The 21969-nt window shown below is 38.6% G+C and overlaps 1 protein-coding gene across 1 annotated transcript in view; it reads left to right on the forward strand.

The window, feature by feature from the left end:
• Positions 1-12870: 12870 nt before the first annotated feature.
• Positions 12871-21969, forward strand: part of SLC25A31 (solute carrier family 25 (mitochondrial carrier; adenine nucleotide translocator), member 31) — a 54523-nt gene continuing 45424 nt past the window's right edge. The window contains exon 1 of the mRNA XM_006876098.1: positions 12871-13111. Coding sequence (XP_006876160.1) covers positions 12871-13111 — 241 coding nt within the window. The remainder of the gene's footprint in view (positions 13112-21969) is intronic.

Consider the following 21969-nt stretch of genomic DNA (forward strand, 5'->3'; position numbering starts at 1 on the left):
GAAATGGCTTACAATTGTAGACATAGCAGTCACAAATACAGGCCAGGCAAACCAAGATAAGTGGGTGGGCCTGGAAGGTGAGAATTCCAAGGCAGGGTGCAGAACAGGACCTTGGCACTGGAATAAGGGTGGCAGGTGACCAGGACCTGGGCAGGCACACTGCAGAACCAGTAGCACAGAGCACATGAGCTAGGGCAACAGAAACAGACATGCAGAGCCACCCATTGGGCATCCATTTTTCCCGGCATACTCAGTGGCAGACCAAACAGGCAAACACACAATACAGCAGCCCATTGGCTCAAGTTCAAAGAACCAGAGGTTGGAGGACAACCCAGAAACGAAATCTAGATCGAGTGGGAAACAGAGTGAGTCTTTCCTGAATGTCCATTATATTGGGATTAGGCCACACTCCCAAGGAAACATCCTTTCAATTGATTGGCTGCTCATAACCAATCATCAGAGTTAACTACCAAACAATTGTGAATCCTGGCTCAAGTAGACACAGAACCTAACTATCACACCATCATGTAGTTTAGTCCCAAAGACACACTCAAAAGATTACATTTTAGGGTTTCTAGCCCTGGTGATGCTATGGATTAGGCATTGGGCTTCTCACTTGTAAGGTCAGCAGTTCAGAACCACTAAGAGCTCCTTAGGAGAAAGATGGGCTATCTGCTCCTGTAAAAATTTAGTTGCAAAAACCCTATTGGTCAGAATGGACTCAATAACAGTGGGTTTGGTTTGGGGTTTGTCTTTCCTGTCTTTAGCTGTTTGTTTTTGTGAGATAACAGAAAATGGTTCTTATTTGTGCCAACTAACTGAACTGTTGATAATGCACTCTAGCAAGGTAGTAAATATGCAATGCTTGTTTTGGGTTTTTGTTTGTTGTTTGTTTGTTTGTTTGTTTTGGGTGGTGGGGGCTTATTTCTAATACAAATTAAGAAAGGTTTGAAACTAATTTACCAAAATTTTCTTCTATGAATATTCTTTAAAAAGTGCTGTAAAAGTGTTAGCTACTGCTAACATTTGTTGGCATTATTTTTTATTAAATATTTACTGGTTAAAAACCAGTGGGTCAACTGAACCATACCTGCTACTGCACAAAATGTTGAAAAGAAGCTGAGAAAAATGATTTAGCATTAAACTAGATGAACACTTTCAAACAAGGATTTATACTTTGGATATTATAAATAAATTATTAGTTGTAATTAAAATTTTAATTGATAACTTTAAACTGGATAAAATAATATTGCAGCATTGTATTACTATATTCTGTATAATTGAACTTATTTTTATAGTTTTTAGTAAAGATGATTTATATGTTTATAGTCATGTTTCCTTTTCATACATTCCTCCAATAAATATTTATTGAATTTCTACTCTGTGCAAAGCACTGTTCTGAGTATTATTAGTACAGCATTAACAAAATAGCTGGAAAATCCCTCTTGGGGCTCTTATATACCAGTTCCCAGAAAGATCACAAATAAGTATAGTGATAAACGCTAAGAAAAAAAAAAAAAAAAATGAAGAGAGAAAAGATATAAAGTATAGGCAGTGGTATGTTTTAAACATGGTGGGCAGAAGAAAGCTCACCAAGGTGACTCCACACCTGAAGTAGATGTGGGAATTAACTTTGCTGATTTCTAAGAAAAGTAGAAAAAGACTTAAAATACTTACTGATGAAGATCTAAGAGCACAGCCTTTGGTTTGGATTCCATCTCAGTGTAAAGAAAATGAAAACCCTCACCACTAGACCAATAAACAACATTCTTATCAAGGACTTCATTCTTCTTGGATCAATTATCAACACTCAATGGATGTTTACAGCTGTTTCTCTTCATTTTGAGTTGTGCCCCATAAGCAAACGAAGGTTCTGAATGGAGCTTAACCCCATTCGTGTCATCATGGTCAACTTTAATTTGAGGAGGCATCTCTTCCCCAGTTGCATTTTGAGTGCCTTCCAACCTGAGGGGCTCATTTTCAGGCACTGTATCTGACAGTGTTTCTCCGCTATTTGTAAGGTTTTCAGTGACTAAAAGATTCGGAAGTAGTTCGTCACTCTTTCTTCCTAGTCTGTCTTCGTCTGGAAGCTCATCTGAAACCTGTCCTCCATGGTGACCCTGCTGGTATTTAAAATGCTGGTAACATAGCTTTCAGAATCACAGTAACTCAAGCCACCAACAACTACTTCTTGGTCCAGGTACAGATTCCTCATGAGTACAATTAAGTGTTCCGGAATACTCATGTTTCACAATGTTGTCCATAGCTTGTCATGATCCACACAATCGAAAGCCTTTGCATAGTCAATAAAGCACAGGTAAACATCTTTCTGATATTCTTTGCTTTCTGACATCAGAACAGCCAAGATCCATCTGACATCAGAACAGCCATAAATAGACCTGTTTTGGAAGGAGTGCAGCAGAGTGCTCCTTGGAGGCCAGGATGGCCAAACTTCGTCTCTCATACTTCGGATATATTGTCAGGAGGGAACAGTCACTGGAGAAGGATATAATGTTTGGTAAGATGGAGGATCAGAGAAAAAGAGGAAGACCCCCAACAAGATGGATTGGCCAAGTGGCAGCATTGATGGACTCAAGTGTGGCAACAATAGTGAGGTTGGCCCAGGATTGGACATTGTTTTGTTCTGCTGTGCATAAGGTCGCTATGAGTCGGTACTGACTCAATAGCACCTAACAACAACAACAAAACGGAATCGCCTCCGACTCCTAGCAACCCTGTATAGTGTTTCTGAGGAGCGCTAAAGGGTTGAACTGCTGACCTTGTAGTTAACACTCCAGTACTTGTCCTATAGAGCCACACCATGACTCCAATAATACTGGTATTGTTGTTGTTAAGTGCAATCGAGTCAGTTCCGGTTCATAGGGACCCTGTATAGGGTTCCTGAGGAGTAGCTGGTGGGTTTGAACTTCCAACGTTGTAGTTCACAGCCCAATGATGATCCACAGTGCCACATCAACAGATTAATCACTAGAATCTTTTTCTTCTCTAAATTACTAAATGAAGACAATACTGCAGATTATATATATATATATATATGATATTGAAAGGAGTTGATTCAGAGATCTTAATAAAGTTTTAAAATATATTTCAAAATAGGTACTTTCACTTTTGTTTGTCCTCTATAAATGAATACATAACCGAAATGAGCTTGAAAGATATCAGAAAATGATATACTGTGAATATTGTCAACTATCTGAGTCAACTGAAGTGAAAAAAGGTAGATGAAGTTGTTCTGGGGAGCAGCACATCTGTTTTTCTGCTCTTGGAGATAAGTATGGTCCAGTGAGACAAAAAGATGGTTCCTTCTGACATTTTTTGGCACTGTAAAAATACAGTCTTATCTGGAGAGTGCTTTAAGTAATCCCCACTTAAGTCTCTCCCTGTGTACTTGGTAATGCTTCAGACTCCTTTAAAGTGGATGAAAGCCTTTTATTTTTCAAATTTTTGCAGATAAGAAGCCAATCATTCCTTTAACATGCAATGGATTTTGACTAAGGATTTTGAAGTCAGTACAATGCAGAAAATAAGCTTTTAAGCCTAGTGCTCTAACGCCTAATGTTTAATACGATTGCTTCAGAAAGACTAAACTGACAGTAACATGCAGAATGGAGAAAGACAGGCTGAAAAAACAGTTGAGTCAAATGAGACACTGTGGAGAAGATCACACCAAACAGAACCAGTAGGATGTGTCAACTGGCTATATTATAAGTAAACAAATATTAAGAATCATAGTTGACCTATTTATTTTGTTGTTGTTAAGTGCCATTGAGTCGGTACCAACTCATAGCGACCTTATGCACAGCAGAATGAACCACTGCCCAATCCTGGGCCAGCCTCATTACTGTTGCCACACTTGAGTCCATCGATGCTGCTACTTGGCTAATCAATCTCGCTGGGATTCTTCCTCTTTTTCTCTGACCCTCCACCTTACCAAACATGATATCCTTCTCCAGTGACTGGTCCTTCCTGTCAATGTGTTCAAAGTATGAGAGATGAAGTTTGTCCATTTTGGCCTCCAAGCACTCTGGATGCACTTCTTCCAACACAGATCTGTTTGTTCTTTTGGCAACCCATAACTCAAAAGCATCAATTCTTCTCCGGTCATCCTTATTCATTGTCCAGCTTTCACATGCATACGAGGCTATTGAAAATACCATGGCTTGGGTCAGGCGCACCTTAGTCGTCAAGCTGACCTCATTAGAAGTGTTTGAAAACAGTTTTAATAATTTCATTTTTCTACAAAGGGATTTCCAGTTTTGTCAGCACCATGTTTTTAAGAGACTATCTCATCCCCATTTAGTGTGTTTTGGCACTTTGCCAAACTTCTAGGTTCTTAAGTCTGTTCCATTGATCTATATACCAATCATTGTACCAGTACCAGTCTGTTTTGACCACTGTGGCTCTGTAGTAGATTTTGAGATCAGGAAGTGAGAAGCCTTTAATTTTGCTCTTCCTAAGTAATGCTTTGCTTATCCTAGGTCTCATACCTTTCTATATACAGTTAGTGATCAATTTTCCCTGTCTTTAAAGAATGACATTGGAATCTGGATTGGGATTGAATTATATCTATATATTGCTTTGGGGAGTGTTGACATTTTTACAGTGTTATCTTCCTATCCGTGATTGTGGCATATCTTCCATTTTTGTAACTTTTGGTTTCTTGTAGAAGTATTTGTAGTTTTCCTTGTATAGGACCTTTGTTTCTCTGGTTAGATTTATGCCTCAGTGTATCATCTTTTAGGTGGCTATTTCCTGATTTACTTTTCCTAGTCCTCTTTATTACTGTAAAGGAATCCAACTAATGTTTGTATGTTGATCTTGTAACATGCCAATTTGCTGAATCTTTGAATTCTAATAATTGTCTTATTGAGTCTTTGGGATTTTCTATGTGTAGGATCATGTCATCTGCAATTAGAAATACTTTTACTTTTTCTTTTCCAATTTGGATACCTTTAAATTCCTGTCCTTGGCTTAGTTTTTCATGGTGGTTAGGTGCCAGTGAGTTGGTTCCAAATCATAGTAACCCTATGCATAACATAACAAAACTCTGCAAGCTCTTGTGTCATCTTCACAAGATGTTAAGATTGAGACCATTGCTGTTGCCACTGTGCCAATCCATCTTTTTGAGTAGTCTTCCTCTTTTTTTGCTAACCCTCTATTTTACATACTATGATGTTTTTCAGATACCGGTCCCTCCTGATAATATGTCCAAAGTAGGAAGATACTATGTCTTACTTTTAGGGCACATTCTGGCTCTACCTCTTCCAAGAATAATTCGTTTGTTTTCTGATTGTCCTTGGTACTTTTAACATTCCTCTCAAACACCATAACTCAAATACAACAATTCTTCTATGGTCTTCCTTATTCATTGTCCAAATTTCACATGTATATGAGGCAATTGAGAATACCATGGCTTGGGTCAGGCATACCTTAGTCAACACACTGATATCTTTGGTATTTAGCACTTTATTTAAGGAGGTCTTGCACAGCAGTTTTGCCTAATGCTGTATGTTGTTTGATTTCTTAACTACTGCTTCCATGAGTGTTGATTATGGATTCAAGAAAATCATTTCTTCATCAATCATGATGTTATGTATTGGTCCAGTTGTGAGGATTTTTTTTTTTTTACTTTACATTGAGGTGCAAACCATACTGAAGGCTTTGGTCTTTGATCATCAATAATTATTTTAAGTCCTCTTTGCTTCCAGGAAGCAAAATTGTGTCATATGCATATCACAGATTGTAAATGGTTCTCCCTCCAATCCTGATGCCACATTCTTCTTCATATGATCCAGTTTTTCAGATCATTTGCTCAGCATACAGATTGAATAAGTGTGGTGAAGGAATACAACCTTGGTGAACATCTTTCCTAATTTTAACCATTCATTATCCCCTTCTTCTGTTTGAATGACTGCCTGTTGGTCCTCATGAGCACAATTAAGTGTTCTGGAATACACATTCTTTGCAATGTTATCCATAGCTTACCATGATCTACACAGTCAAAAGACTTTGCTTAGTCAATAAAACACAAAAATATCATTCTGGTATTCCCTTTCATCCCAGATCCACAAGACATCAGCAGTGATATCTCTGCTTCCACATCCTCTTCTGATTCCAACTTCAATTTCTAGCAATTTCCTATTGATATACTGTTGCTGTTTTTGAATAATTCAGCAAAATTTTACTTGTGAGTAGTAGTAGTGATATTGCTCCATGACATCTGCATTCCCCTGGGTCACCTCTCTTTGAAAAGGGCACAAATATGTATCTCTTCCAATCAGTTGGTCTTGTAGCTGTTTTCCAAATTTCCTGACATAGTTGAGTGAGTGCCTACAGTACTGCATCAGTTTGTTGAAAGATTTCAATTTGTATTCCAGTAATTTCAGGAGCCTTGTGTTTTTTTTTGTGGTTTTTTTTTTCCCCAATGCCTTCAGTGTATCTTAGACTTCTGCCTTCAGTCACATAAGTTCTTGATCATGTGTACCTCTTGAAATGGTTGAGCATCAATCATTTCTTTTTGGGCAATGATTCTGTGTATTACTTCCATCTTCTTTTAATGCTTTCTCCATCATTCAGTAGCTTGTTCACAGAATCCTTCAGTATTTCAAGTTGTTTGAAATTTTTCTTCAGTTCTGTCAGCTTGAGAAACGTTGGGTGTATTCTTTGCTTTTAATACTTGACTTTGTCTTCTCCAGGTACTTTTTTTATTTTTCTGTCTTAGACTTTCAAATTTCTTCCATTTGCTTTAGCATTTCTATGCTATACAGCAAATGCCCAAACTTGCTGATAGTACCCATTTGACCTAGCCTCAATGAAAGATAAAAAAAAAAAAAAAAATTTGATAAAGGAAACAAGTGTAAATTACTGCAGTTTGATGACCTTGACCTGTACTTATGGAAGTAGTAGCTCAAAATACCAACTGAGAGGGAAGGAGGATTCACATCAAGTATCAATCTTATTCCCTCTGTATATAGGGTAAATAGGGACGGGCAACTGGGACATTAGCTACTTAAATGAGGGGTGATAAAGGCACGAATTGACTGACTTACAAGTTTTCAATAGGGAGTTTAATCTATGAGTGTGCAGGGGAAGAAAGAGTCGCCACTGAATAGTTTTCATCTTGTCTAGATGGGTCTGATGAAAAGAGATTCTTATGATTCAATAGTGAGTAATTGTTTTCATGACTAATTATGACTGTCACAACTGTAAAGGTAGAAGTTTTGTAACAAAAATTGGGGAGTAGTTAATGTTATAGTCCAGAAACAGAGGATCCTAGGACCATCAAGGGAGAAGAGCACAAGCAGAATGTGGAACCCCATCCAGAGAAGCTGCAACACTAGAGATGGAGGCAAAGATGAGGACGTGGAGAGAAGGAGCAGCTGAGGGTTCTAGACTCATGGAAAGAGAGGGACTGAGTGCTGGCATCCAGGAAGCATACTTGCAGAATGTGTCCTTTGGTTGTTTAAATTATTATATATTCCTGAGTGTTTTTGTGTACATCTTCCACCCCCACCCTCCAAAAAATATATAGGGAATGGAAGCAAATACTGTTGAATGATGATGCATGTAGATTGTAATAATTGCAATGAAACTATGGTGTAAAGCTGATTTTCTCCCATATAAACTATCACTCACAATAAAAACTTTTTTAAAAAAACTGTACACACACACACAAAAAAAATCAAACATGAATGTATAAGTCTGCAGATGTGTTTTCAAAACATGATCTAGGGCTACCACTATACATCCCTGAGACCCTTTCAGGAAATTTCTTTCAGAAACTATCCATCCAATACTCAAAAAACTTTTCAAGATAAGAATATTTTTGTCATTTTCATTCTCATTCATTCGTGAATATACAGTGGAGCTCTGCAGAGGCTGCACCAGAAGCTGCCTAACAAGTAATTTTCTAACAGATTGTGTGCAAAAACAGTTATTTGAATCTGTCTTTTGCTAAGCTAGATACTTGAAAATTTTTCAAAAATATAAAATAATGCTACTCTTCTCACAATTTCGTTTTGAAAAATAGTTTTTATTTTAAAATATTACATTAGTATGTAATGGATTTATGAATTAGTTAACATTTATATTTTTGTTTTAATTTCTCATATGGTAAATTTAGAAGGGGTCATTTGTCTAGTTAGTTTCTTACTGTCTGGTTTTGTGGATTATAACCCCCATAGCACAATGGTAAATTTGTTTGGCAATTGGGATAAAAATGAGTAAACACAGCCTCTGACATCATGAAGTTTCCAAATCATGTTCCAGTTATCTGTTGCTAAATAATCCTGTATTTGATTTGTTGTCATGAGGAGCCGAGTTGGTTCTGACTCCTAGTGACCCTGTGCATGACAGAATGAAATGTTGCCCAATCCTGTGACATTCTCACAATCATTGTTACACTTGGGCCAGTTGCTCCCACTGTGCCAATCCATCTTGTTGGGGGTCTCCTCTTTTTCACTGATCCTCCACTTTACTAAGCATGATGTCCTTCTCAAGGGACTGGTTCCTCCTGATATTGTGTCTGAAAAAAGAGAGATGAACTCTAGCTATCCTGGCTTCTAAGGCACATTCTTCCAACACAGATTAGTTTATTCTTCTGGTAGTCCAAGATACTTTTAATATTCTTTCCCAACAACATAACTCAGAAGTATGAGTTCTTCTATGGTCTTCCTTATTCATTTTCCAACTTTAACATGCATATGAGTATTGAAAATACTATGGCTTAGGTCAGACACACATAAACCCTCACATCTTTCCCCTTGAACAGGTTTAAAGAAGTCTTGTGCACAGATTTGCATAATTTAATGCATCATTTCTTGACTGCTGCTTCCATGACCATGAGTGTTGATTGTGGATCTGAGCAAAATGAAGTCTTTAACAACTTCAATCTTTTCTCCATTTATCAAGATGTTATTTATTGGTCCAGTTGCAAGGATTCTTGTTTTCTTAACATTGAGGTGCAATACATACTGAAGGCTTAGTTATTTGATCTTGATCAATAAGTATTTTCAGTACTCTTTACACTCAGCAAGCAAAGTTGCATCATCAGCATTATCACAGGTTGTTAATGAATCTTCCTCCAATTCTGATGCCACTTTCTTCTTCATATAATACATCTTCTCAAATTATTTGCTCAGCATACAGATTGAATAGGTATGGTGAGAGAAAACCCTAACCTTGGCACACACTTTTCCTGATTTTAAACCATTCAGTGTTCCCTTGTTCTGTTCCAATAACTACCGTCTAGGCACTGGTCTAAGGAGCTCTGGTAGCGTAGTGGTTACGAATCAGGCTGCTAACCTGAAGGTTCGCAGTTTGAAACTACCAGCAGTTCCATGGGAGAAAGATGAGGCATTCTGCTCCCATAAAGATTTACAGCCTTGGAAACCCTGTGCAGGGTCACTATGAGTCAGAACCAACTTCACGGTATTTAACAACAACAATAACAACATACACTGGTCTATGCACTGGTTCCTCATTAGCAAAATGAAGTGTTCTGGAATATCCATTCTTCACAGTGTTATACATAGTTTGTTATGATCCACACAGTCAAAAGTCTTTGCATAGTCAATAAAACACAAAAATCTTTCCGATATTCTCTGCTTTCAGTCAAGTTCCATCTAATGTCCTCTTCTGAATCTGGCTTGAATCTCTAGCAGTTCCCTATCAATTGTGTACCGTTGCAGCCATTTTTGAATTATCATTAGCAAAAGTTTACTTGCAAGTGATTAATGCTATTGTCTGAGGATTTCCGCTTTCCACAGGGTCATCTCTCTTTGAAATGGGCACAAATATGGATTTCTTCCAATCAATTGGCTAGGTAGTTGTCTTCCAAATTTCTTGTTAAGGTGAGTTAGTGCCTCCACTGCTGCATCAGTTTGTTGAAGAATTTCCATTTGTATTCCATCAATTTCCAGAGTCTTGTTTGCTAATGCCTTCAGCACACCTTGGACTTCTTCCTTTGGTACAATTAACTCTTGATCATATGCTACCTCTTTAAATAGTTGAACATCAGCCTTTTCTTTCTAGTACAGTGACTCTGTGTATTCCTTCTACCCTTTTTTTGGTGCATCCATCATTCACTATTTTGCTTATGGTGATGGTTGGTGGTGGCTGTGTACCACTGAAATGGTGACGACTCATAGCGACCCTGTGTAGAGTTTCTGAGGCTGTAAATTTTTACAGGAGCAGAAAGCCTCATCTTTCTACCACAGAGTGACTGGTAGATTTAAAATACTAATCTTGCAGTTAACAATGCAGCTCATAACCCTCTACACTACCAGGGCTCAAGTGGAGGCTTCAGTTTTTTCTTCAGTTCTTTAAGGTTGAGAAATGCTTAGCATGTTTTTCCCTTTTGGTTTTCTAATTCCAGGTCTTTGCACATTTCATTATAATGCTTGCTTGTCTTCGCCAGCTGCCCTTTGAACTTTTTTGTTCAGCTCTTTTACCTCCTCATTCCTTTCATTTGTTTTAGCATCTCTACCCTAGAAAGCAAGTTTCATAATACACATAAATGTAATATATATGCTTTATATATAAACATAAGGAGCTCTGGTAGCATAGTGGTTACAAGTTGGGCTGCTTACCTCTAGGTCAGCAGTTCAAAAGTACCAGCCATTCCACAGGAGAAAGATGAGGCTTTCTGCTCCCTAAAGACTTAAGTCTTGGAAACCCTCTGAGTGTCGCTATGAGTCTAACCTGACTCCACGGCACATCACCACCATCATATATATATATATATGGCCTGGACCACAATGTCAGTTTGAACTGCAAGGCCAGTGGTTCAAATCCACTAGCAGCTTCTCAGACACCATACACAGGGTCACTATGAGCTGGAACCAACTTTACAGCACTTAACAACAACAACAACATATATATAAATAGAGAGAGAGAGACAGAGAGAGACAGAATGAGAGTGTCCTGGTATAGTGTGGTAGGATAAAGCACTGGACTGCAAGGTTGGTTTGAACAGCAAGGTCGGAAGTTCAAACTCACCAGCTGCCCCTTAGGAACTGTGTGCAGGGTCAATATGAGTTGGACTCAATGGAACTTATATATATTGTTGTTGTTGTTAAGTGCTGTCAAATCAATTCCGACCCATGGTGACCCTGAATAGGGTTTCGGAGGTTTTTGGGGAAGCAACTGGTAATCTTGAACTGCTGACCTGGAGGTTCAAATGACTTTGCAGTCCAGTGCTTTAACCCACAGTGCCACACCAGGCCTCTCTCTATAGATAGATAGATAGATAGATAGATAGATAGATAGATAGATAGATAGATAGATAGATATCGATAGATATGTTGTTGTTGTTATGTGCCATCGAGTCGGTTCCGACCCATAGCGACCCTGTATAGGGTTTCCGAGGGTGTAAATCTTTATGGGAGTAGAAAGCCTCATCTTTCTCCTGCGGAGCACCTGGTAGTTTCGAACCGCTGACCTTAAGGTTCGCAGCCCAATTCGTAACCACTACGCTACCAGAGCTCCTTATCGATAGATATAGATAGATGTATCTATATATAGATATATAAATAGATAGATAGATAGATAGATAGATAGATAGATAGATAGATGTCGTTGTTGTTAAGTGCCATAGAGTTGGTTCTGACCCACAGTGACCCTGTATAGGGCTTCCAAGGAGCAGCTGGTGAGTCTGAACTACTGACCTTGTGGTTGAAGTAACTTTGCAGTCCAGTGCATTAACCATTAACCCACAGCGCCACTCTCTCTCTCTCCATATATATATCCATATATATATATGGATATATATATGGAGAGATAGAGAGAGAGAGATTACGAATTGGGCTGTGAACCACAAGGTCAGCAGTTCGAAACTACCAGCTGCTCCGCAGGAGAAAGATGAGGCATTCTGCTCCTGTAAAGATTTACAGCCTCGGAAACAACTCGACAGCACTTAACAACATATATATATATATACACACACACACACAAGCTTCAAAAAGTTCATGGAAAAATGTAATGAAAACATAACGGACTTTTTCTATGAACTGTTTGAAGCACACTCACACAACATAGCTCTGTAGCCTTCGATAGTTTGAAGCATGAAAAGGAGTCCTACACACAAAAGTTTGAGAACCACAAATAATTCTCTAATTTATTTGTTTATAATTCCATCCATTTTAAGTACCTGGTAAAGTAAAGAGTTAGACCCCTAAACTCAAGCATCCATTTATTTAAATTTAAAAAAAACAGCAATAGCACTCTGCCCTCTTCCTCTTGGAATGAGCAGTCTGGATTGATAACCATTACTGTAAAGAGAATTATCAATATAAATAAAAATTGTGCAATGGTGGCACAATCGGCAAAACCAGACAGGAAAAAGGTGACTATACAAGCAACCCTGATAAATTATGGCAAATTTCACACTATTGGCTTAATGTCAGGCTACTAACCCCACAGTCAGCAGTCTGAAACTACCAGACGTTCCGCGGGAGAAAGCTAAAGCTTTCTGCTCTGGTAAAGATTTACAGCCTCAGAAACCCTATGCAGGGTCCTAACGAGTCAGAACCGACTCCACGGCACACCACCACCACCACCATTGGCTTAATGGCATTATTGTGTCTGTTTCTACTGCTAAATTTCCTTGTACATTAGCTGTGCTGCCTCCGTACCCACAGCCTCCTGAGATGGTGCTACACAGTCACGTGCCAGAGGCCAGTCGCTGGAAGCCGTTGGAGCGCAGGCGCAACTCTACCACACCCCACCCCCACTCTCTTGCCCATGCGCCCTGAGGGTAGCTTTCCCGCCAGTAGGAAGGTGAAGTTATCTTCTGTTCTTCTTGGTCGCATCTCGAGCTGCGGTTCCCAATTTTAAGTTCATCACCCCACCATGCAGCGTGAGTCTGGGAAGAAGAAGCAGGAAAAGAAGGATAAGCGACTGTTTGACGCCAAGTCCTTCGGAAAGGATCTGCTTGCGGGTGGCGTCGCAGCGGCAGTGTCCAAGACAGCGGTGGCGCCCATCGAGCGGGTGAAGCTGCTGCTGCAGGTGCAGGCGTCGTCCAAACAAATCCGACCCGAGGCTCAGTACAAAGGCATGATAGATTGCCTGGTGCGGATTCCTCGGGAGCAAGGTGAGTAAAGGACGCGGAGCGCCAACCTCGCCGCATGGCCGCCGTCTCTCCAGAGTAGGCGTAGGCCGGGACGACGGGATGGTGGGGAGGGTGTGCATGTGTGTATGGACGGTGATGCGTTCCATTCTTCACCTGCGAAAATTCCGGTTTTTTAACCAATCCAGTATGCTGTGTTTTGCTCCCACTCTTAGACAGCTGGCTAAGAATGCCTGCCTATGTGTAACCTCTGAATTTCGCCACTACAGCAGCGCCTACACCTTGGTGTGATTATGCCTGGCTCCCAAGGAAGGCCACTGCCTCTCAGGGTTGAAGCAATGCCAATTGCTCTGATGTATGTTAACAGGTGCTTTAAGTTACTTGAAACAGTACTTTTAAGAGAAGTATAAATATAGATGTATTGGCGCCGTGCTCTGGTACCTTATTTAAAGAGAAGTTGTTGTTGCTAAGTGCCGTCAAGTTGATTACGACCTATAGCTACCCTTTAAAGAGAAAATGTGCTACTAGTTCTTGAAAACTACTGAAGACTAGAGAACTGCTGAGACTAATTTTTACACAAAAAATTTGTTCTTTGGGTGAAAGATATGGCAGTTTTCTTCTGTAAGATTCCTACCCACTGCCATCAAGTCAGTTCCGACTCATAGCAACCCGATTTGGTATTGTTAAGTGTCACTGAATAGGTACCGACTCTTAGCGACCATATCTGTATAGAGTTTCAGAGGCGTGTCTGCTGGATGTGAACTGCTGACCTGTGTTTCAAACTGATTTTGCAGTTCAGTGCTTATCCTACAGTGCCACAACAGAACTCCTAGCAACTATAGAACAGAATTGACCCTTCGGGTTTCCAAGCCTGTAAATCTTTATGGGAGTAGATTGCCTCATCTTTCTCCTCAGAGCAGCTGGTGGGTTTGAACCACCGACTTATGGTTAACAACCTAACGTTTAATCCAGTAAGTCTTGGAAATCCTGTGGGTGCAGTTCTATTCTGTTCTCTGTGATCACTTTGAGTCAGAATCAACACTACAGCAACAGGTTTGGTTTTATGGTATGGTTAAGCCCCATATTTACTTACTAAGGCATACCTTGTATATTTTATTATATATTTTATTTTAAATATGTTAAATTCCTTTACTTTCTCCTTTTATATAACAGTGAAGGCACTATTTGATTTTTTTAATTGGTGAAGAAGTAATCATCTGAATTTTATTTCTGGATAGTAACGGAAACATAAAATATTTATTATATAGAGTCCTTGAACCTGATAGGATGGAGAATCACTGTGCTAGATCATTCTGGAACTTTACTGGTCAATCGGACTCTGAATTGTATTTTCTAGAACTTAATTTTTCTCCATTTGTTGAAAATCCATCTATCTCAAGTGATCTGCAGTTTCTCTTATTATTCATGATTTCTCTAATTTTATTTTTCATTCTTTAAGTAACATATGGAGTCCTGGTGTGGTGCTGTGGGTTAATGCGCCAGACTGCAAAGCCTTTTGAACTGCAAGGTTGGAGGTTCAAGCTCACCAGCTGCTTCTTATAAACCCTATATAGGGTCACTATGGGAAAGAATTGACTTGACAGCACTTCACAACAACAAGTAACATATTGAGCCTGAGAGACAACAACTAACGTAGCACAACTAGATGCTTTCTTACTCTCTCATTTATTGCTCCTCTTTCCTCACCAAATGATAGGTGTCTTCTTTCTGGCTCTAAAAATAGCTTTAAATCTCTCTTTGAATGTCCTTGGTATTTTTATAAGTTTTTATTTGCTTATTCTGAATTTAACCTAATAGTATTCTTAAAGATTTGCTCAATTTTTTTAGTTGGCTTTACGACTTCCAACTTTATATTTAATACTATTTAAACCTTTATCAGACAAATAATGCACCAGTAATACAGAAAATTAAAATATAAGGGAAAAACAAATCAGCAGGGAGGAATGCAGTGGTTAGAGTGAATAGAGGTAAATGCTATTGGCTGTTGTTGCATGGAGAGGATCACAGCCATATAATGAAGCAAAGTATGTGATTTGTTAAATGTAAAACTGATGATCTGCTTTGTAAACCTTCACTCAATTCAAAATAAAAAGTTGAAAAAAAAAAGGGAGGAAGACAAAAAATAGTGGAGATGTAGGTATTTATTTTTATACTTAATAAAATCACCAAGTTAAGATTTTGGTGTCTCTTCATGTTTTTTCAAACAAAGAAACATATGCATATGTATAAATATATCTTTGACTTAGATGATTGCTTTACTTAATATATTATCAACATAATATTTTCAAGATCTCATCTATGAGATCCTTTTGTCTCAAGTATTTCTTATAGGATCCTTCAATTCCTTGCTAAGGCATTTGCAGAGTCCTGATGTGACACTGTAGGATAAGCACTGGACTGCTAAATGTTTCGAACCCACCAGCTGCTCCTTGAAAACCCTATACAGAATTGCTATGAATCAGAACTGACTTGATGGCACTTGATTACAACACTAAGGTCTTTGTAGTCTCATTTTAAAGAGCCTACCAGAACTCTTTTTCAGTGAGTTCATTAGCTTCCTTTTGAATCTGGATTTTCCAAAGGAGCCTTGGTGTTAGGTGTTGAGATGCTAACTTCAAGGTTGGCAATTCAAACTCACCAGTCACTCATTGGGAGAAAGATAAGGCTGCCTCAGAAACCCTGTATAGGATTTCTATGGGTCAGAATAAATTTAATTGAAGTAGTTTTGCTGTGGCGCCGTAGGATAAGCATTCGACTACAGGGTTAGTTTAAACCTCAAGGTTGGTGGTTCAAACTCACCAGCTACTGCTTGGAAACCCTATACAGGTTTGCTAATGAGTCAAAACCTGACTCAACAGCAACAACTTATCAAGCCAGTATTCTCAGGTGCGCATGGGCCTTGATCTGAAGAATCTTCTATACTGTTTCAGACTTGGAGAATCTGCATCTATAAACAGTCCAGTTCAGAGCAAGCCATTAAATTGTAGCAATTTATACCAACTCACAGTGTTAGTTTGTCGTACTGTCAGTTTGTCATACTGTGTTGGCTTGTGTGTTGCTATGATTCTGGAAGCTATACCACTGATATTCTGAATACCAGCAGGGTCAACCACGGTGAACAGGTTTCTGATGAGCTTCCAGATGAAGACAGTTTAGGAAGGAGAGACAGACGAACTACTTCCAAATATTTAGTCACTGAAACCTTATGAATAGCAGTGGAACACTGTCAGCACAGATTACTGGATATGGAAACATAATTAACACCAGAATATTGTCAGATACTCTGACAGAAGTATCTGTGCCAGAAGATGAGCTCCTCAGGTTGGAAGGCGCTCAAAATGAAACTGCGCAAGAACTGAGTCCTCAAGGTAGAACTGACCATGATGATGTAAATGGAGTAAAGCCCTCAGGACCTTCATTTGCTAATGGAGCACAACTCAAAATGAAGAGAAACAGCTGTAAACATATGCTAATGATTGCAACATGGAGTGTATGAAGTATGGATCTAGAAAAATTGGAAATTGTCAAAAATGAAATGGAATGTATAAACATCAATATCCTAGGCATTCGTTAGCTGAAATGGAATGGTATTGGCCATTTTGAATCTGACAATCACATGGTTTACTATGCTGGAAATGACAAATTGAAGAGGAATGGCATTCCATTCCTTATCAAAAAATACATATCAAGAGCAGTCATGAGGTACAATGGTGTCTGTGATAGAATAATATCCATCCTCCTACAAGGAAGACCAGTTAATAACACTATTACTCAAATTTATGCACCAACCACTAAAACCAGTGATGATGAAATTGAAGAATTCTACCAACTTATTCAGTCTGAAATTGATCAAATATACAATCAAGATGTATTGATCATTACCAGTGATTGGAATGCAAAGGTTGGAAACGAAAAGAAAGCATCAGTAGTTGGAAAATATGGCCTTTCTACCATCAGGTAGAAACAATGCTGGAGATTGCATGATAGAATTTTGAAAAACCAATGAATTCTTATTGTAAATACCTTTTTAAAACAGCATAAAAGACAACTATACACATGAACTTCACCATATGGAATATACAGAAATCAAATTGACTACATCTGTGGAAAGAGACTGGAAAAGCTCCATATCACCAGCCAAAACAAGGTTAGGGGAAGACTGTAGAACAGACCACCAATTGCACATATGCAAATTCAGGCTGAAGCTGAAGAAAATGAAAACAGGTCCATGAGAGCCAAAATATGTCCTTGAATATATCCCACCTGAATTTAGAGAACAGATCAAAGTCATTTGAACTGCAAAGCCATCAGTTCAAGCTCACCAGCTGCTCATTGGAAACCCTATACAAAGTCGCTATGGGTCAGAACTGATTCAATGGCACATAGCAACAACAACAACAAAGACCAAAGACCAGAACAGTTGTGGGCTGACATCAAGAACATCATACAGGAAGCAATTAAAGGTCATTGAGAAGACAAGAGAGAAGGAAAAGACCAAAATAGATGTCAGAAGAGACTCTAAAACTTGCTCTCCAGAGTAAAGATGCTAAAGCAAATGAAAGAAGTGAGGTGGTACAAGAGCTGAACAGAAAATTTCAAAGGTCAGCTCGAGAAGACAAAGTCAAATATTATAACAAATTGTGCAAAGCCTGGAGTTAGAAAACCAGAAGAGAAAAACATGCTCAGCGTTTCTCAAGCTGAGGGAACTGAAGAAAAATTCAAACCTCTACTTGCAGTACTGAAAGGTTCTATGGGCAAAATATTGAATGATGAAGAAAGACTCAAAAGTCACTGTACCAGAAAGAAATGGTCGATGTTCAACCATTTCAACAGGTAGCATATAATCAAAAGCCAATGATCCTGAAGGAAAAAGTCCAAGGTGCATTGAAGGCATTGGCAAAGAACAAGGCACCAGGAATTGATGGAATACAAATTGAAATCTTTCAACAAAGTGAGGCGGCACTGGAGGCACTCACTCATCTATGCCAAGAAATTTGACAGATACCTGGTCAGCTGACTGGAAGAGATCTGTATTTGTGCCCTTTCCAAAGAGAGGTAGCCTAATGGAATGCAGAAATCATCAGATAGTATCAGTGATACCCCATACAAGTAAAGTTTTACTAAAGGTAATACAGAAACGGCTGCAACCACACACTGACAGAGAACTTCCAGAGGTTCGAGCCAGATTCAGAAGAGGCCGTGGAATGAGGGATATCATTGCTGATGTCAGATGGATCTTGGCTGAAAGCAGAGAATACCAGAATGATATTTACTTGTGCTTTATTGACTATGCAAAGGCTGTTGATTGTGTGGATCATGACAAGTTAAGGACAACATTGAGATATATGAGTATTCGGAACACTCAATTGTAATCATAAGGACATAGACCAAGAGGCAGTTGTTTGAACAGAACAAGCGAACTCTGAATGATTTAAAATTAGGAAAGATGTGTGTCAGAATTGTATTCTTTCACCATATTTATTCAATCTATATGTTGAACAAATAATCCGAAAAGCTGGGTTATATGAAAAATATGACATCAGAATTGGAGGAAGGCTCACTAACAACCTGCGATATGCAGATTATACAACCTTGCTTGCTGAAAGCAAAGAGGACTTAAAATACTTACTGAGGAAGATCAAAGCTTTCAGTCTGGGTTGCACCTCAATGTAAAAAAACAAAACTTACCACTGGACCAATGAACAACATCCATATAAACGGAGAGAAGATTAACATTGTCAATGACTTCATTTTGCTTGGATCAACCATCAACACTCATGGAAGCAGCAGTCAAGAAATCAAACGATGTGTTGCATTGGGCAAATATGCTGCACGAGACTTCTTTAAAATGTTTAAGAGCAAAGGTGTCCGTTTGAGAACTAAGGTGCACCTGATCCAAGCCCTGGTATTTTCAATAACCTCATATGCATGTGAAAGTTGGACAGTAAATAAGGAAGACCAAGAAGAATTGGTGCATTTGATTTATGGTGTTGGAGAAGAATACTGAAAATACCACAGACTGCCAAAAGAAGAAACAGATCTGTGTTGGAAGAAGTACAGCAAGAGTGCTCCTTGGAGGACAGGATGGCCAAACTTCGTCTATCATACTTTGAACATATTGTCAGGAGAGACCATTCACTGGAGAAGGACATCATGTTTGGTAAAGTGGAAATTCAGAAAAAAAGAGGAAGACCCCCAGTGAGATACATCAGCACAGTGGCAGCATCAATGGGCTCAAGTGTAGCAGCAATTGTGAGGTTGGCCCAGGACTGGGTACTGTTTCGTTCTGTTGTGCATAGGGTTGCTATGAGTTGGTACCAACTCGATAGCACCTAACAGTAATACAGTGTTAAGTATCTTTTCTTCATTTGGTCAGGTTCTTTATTCAGCTTATCCCTAGTCTCTATTATTGTTGTTGCTGGGTTAGGTCAATTGACATTACCTTTAGACTCAGGAGTTCACAGAACTTCCTGCACTTCAGACAACTCCACTCTACTCACTGGTTTCCTTTACTTCCAGTTCTATCTAGATGGAAGTTCTTCTGATGGGGTCTAACTATTTTTTCTGATTCAATGTATTCAATGGCAAACTCTTTGCTTGAAATTCTGAAGATCCTTCCTTCAAAAGCCAATTTCCTTTCTCATTAGTTCTGGGTAGGTCTGTATGCTTTTTCAAATGCAAATTTCCTGACTGGAAAGATAGGCGGGGCTCAGGTTTTTTATCTATGCCCCCTGTACTCTCTGTATGAGGCTACTGCATTCAAACCTACCGCCTGTGTTTCTTTGGATAAAATCCTAGTTCCTCTTTTAGCATATCTGATCAAGTATTGGCTGTAGTTATAGTGCTTGCTATGGAGTCCTGGTGTGGCACTATGAGTTACTGTACTGGACTGCAAAGTCAGTTTGAACGCAAGGTCAGTGGTTCAAGTTCACCATCTGCTCCTTGGAAACTCTATACAGGGTAGTTTTCAGTCAGAACTGACTCAGTAGCACTTAACAACAACAACAACATAATTTATAATAACCAGTATTTATTTCATCATACATGTAGGTCTGTTTTACAACACCAGGTAGGAGAAACATTCAGTATCCATAGTACATTGAAAGAAACACATAACCATTTTAAAAGCATTCCAGTTTCATCTTCTCTTATACTAATCTGGACTCTTCCCATCCATATGCATGTGGCCTTGGACCTCTGGGTCAGTAGACCCTGGCCCTTTATCAATCATAGTATGCAACCAGCCTGGCTTTTGCCCCATGCCATTCTGATGTGTTTTTTTCTCCCCTCAACTGAAGCATACCATCTCTTACTTTCCTTTCAGCCATTAACAAGGAACAACCAAAGTAACCATCTAAGAATCGGATGTTTCACTTCCCATGCACCTTTGTTCTTTCTCTTACAAAGTCCCATGCTTCTATGAATCTGGAGCCATTGCAATGAATCGTGCTTTTGACCCCTACTATAAAAATTTACTCCTAGAATTAGTTCATAAATTATCTTGCAGTGCAATGTACATACAAAGAATGACAATCTAATATCTGAGGTAAGACTATTTGAATATTTGAAATTACCAAGACTGAAATACAGATGATACCCTATACTTAAGGATGAACCTCATCCTAAGAATGCCTTGAGATAATAGCAAATGATGATATAAAAATACCATGATTATCAAGATATTTGAAAATAACCATTTTTTATTTGTGGAAATGTTTGATTATGCTCTAATACCAATTAATCAGATGGGTTTCCCCAACCCACCTATCAAAATAACCCTCCATCTTTCTCTGCTTATTTACTATTTTTCTTCATAATCCTTATGAACTCCTGATCTATTTGTTGTTCATTTTGTCTCCCTGAGTCCACCCCATAAAAAAATGTAAGCACCATAGCTTTGTTGACTACTGCTTCTCCAGCAGGTAGAATCATGTTTGATATGCAATGCGTACCCACTAAAAAGTTTTTAATTTTATTAATCTTTTCATAGACCCAGCTTTTTGTCATGTTGATTTTTTCTATTTTCTTGTTGTTGTTGTTGTTATTTTCTATCCCATTTATTTCTGCTCTAATCTTTTCTTATTTCTTCTGGTAACTGTGGCTTTACTTTGCTGTTCTTTTTCTAATGTTGTAGATGCTGTATTAATATGTTGATTTTGGTTCTTTTTGTTTGTGTGGTTTTTATTTCAATAAATTGTCCTCTCAGCACTGCTTTTGCTGTGTCCCAAAGGTTTTGGTATGTTGTGTTTTCATTCTCATTACTTTCTAGGAATTTTTTAATTTCACATTTTATTTGTTTTACCACCCAGTAACTTTTAATCAGGGTATTATTCAGTTTCCATGTGTATGATTTTGTTTCCTTGATCTTCCTATTGTTGATTTCTAGTTTATAGCATTGTAGTCTGAGAAGATGCTTTGTAATATTTTGATGTTTTTAAGTTTATGGAGATTTGCTTTGTGGCCTAAAGCACGGTCTATTCTGGAGAATGATCCGTGTGCACTGGAAAAGAATGTGTATTGTGCTTCTGTTGGTTTGAATGCTCTGTGCAAATCTATGAGATCAAGCTATTGATTGATTGCATTGTTCAGTTCCTCTGTGTCTCTGCTGAGCTTTCTGGTTATTCTATCCTTTTTCGCAATTGGTGTATTAAAATTGCCCACTATTATTGTAGAGATATCCTTCTTTAATTGTATTAGGGTTTGCTTTAATTTAGGGCTCTCTCAGTGGGAGCATCAGCCTTACGTACGGATTACAACTCAGTGTAAAGAAAACAAAAATCCTCACCACTGGACCAATAAACAGCATTCTTATCAATGGAGAAGAGATTGAGGTTGTCAAGGACTTCATTCTTCTTGGATCA

The sequence above is a fragment of the Chrysochloris asiatica genome, unplaced genomic scaffold (assembly GCF_000296735.1).
Source record: "Chrysochloris asiatica unplaced genomic scaffold, ChrAsi1.0 scaffold00353, whole genome shotgun sequence".
NCBI lineage: Eukaryota > Metazoa > Chordata > Mammalia > Afrosoricida > Chrysochloridae > Chrysochloris > Chrysochloris asiatica.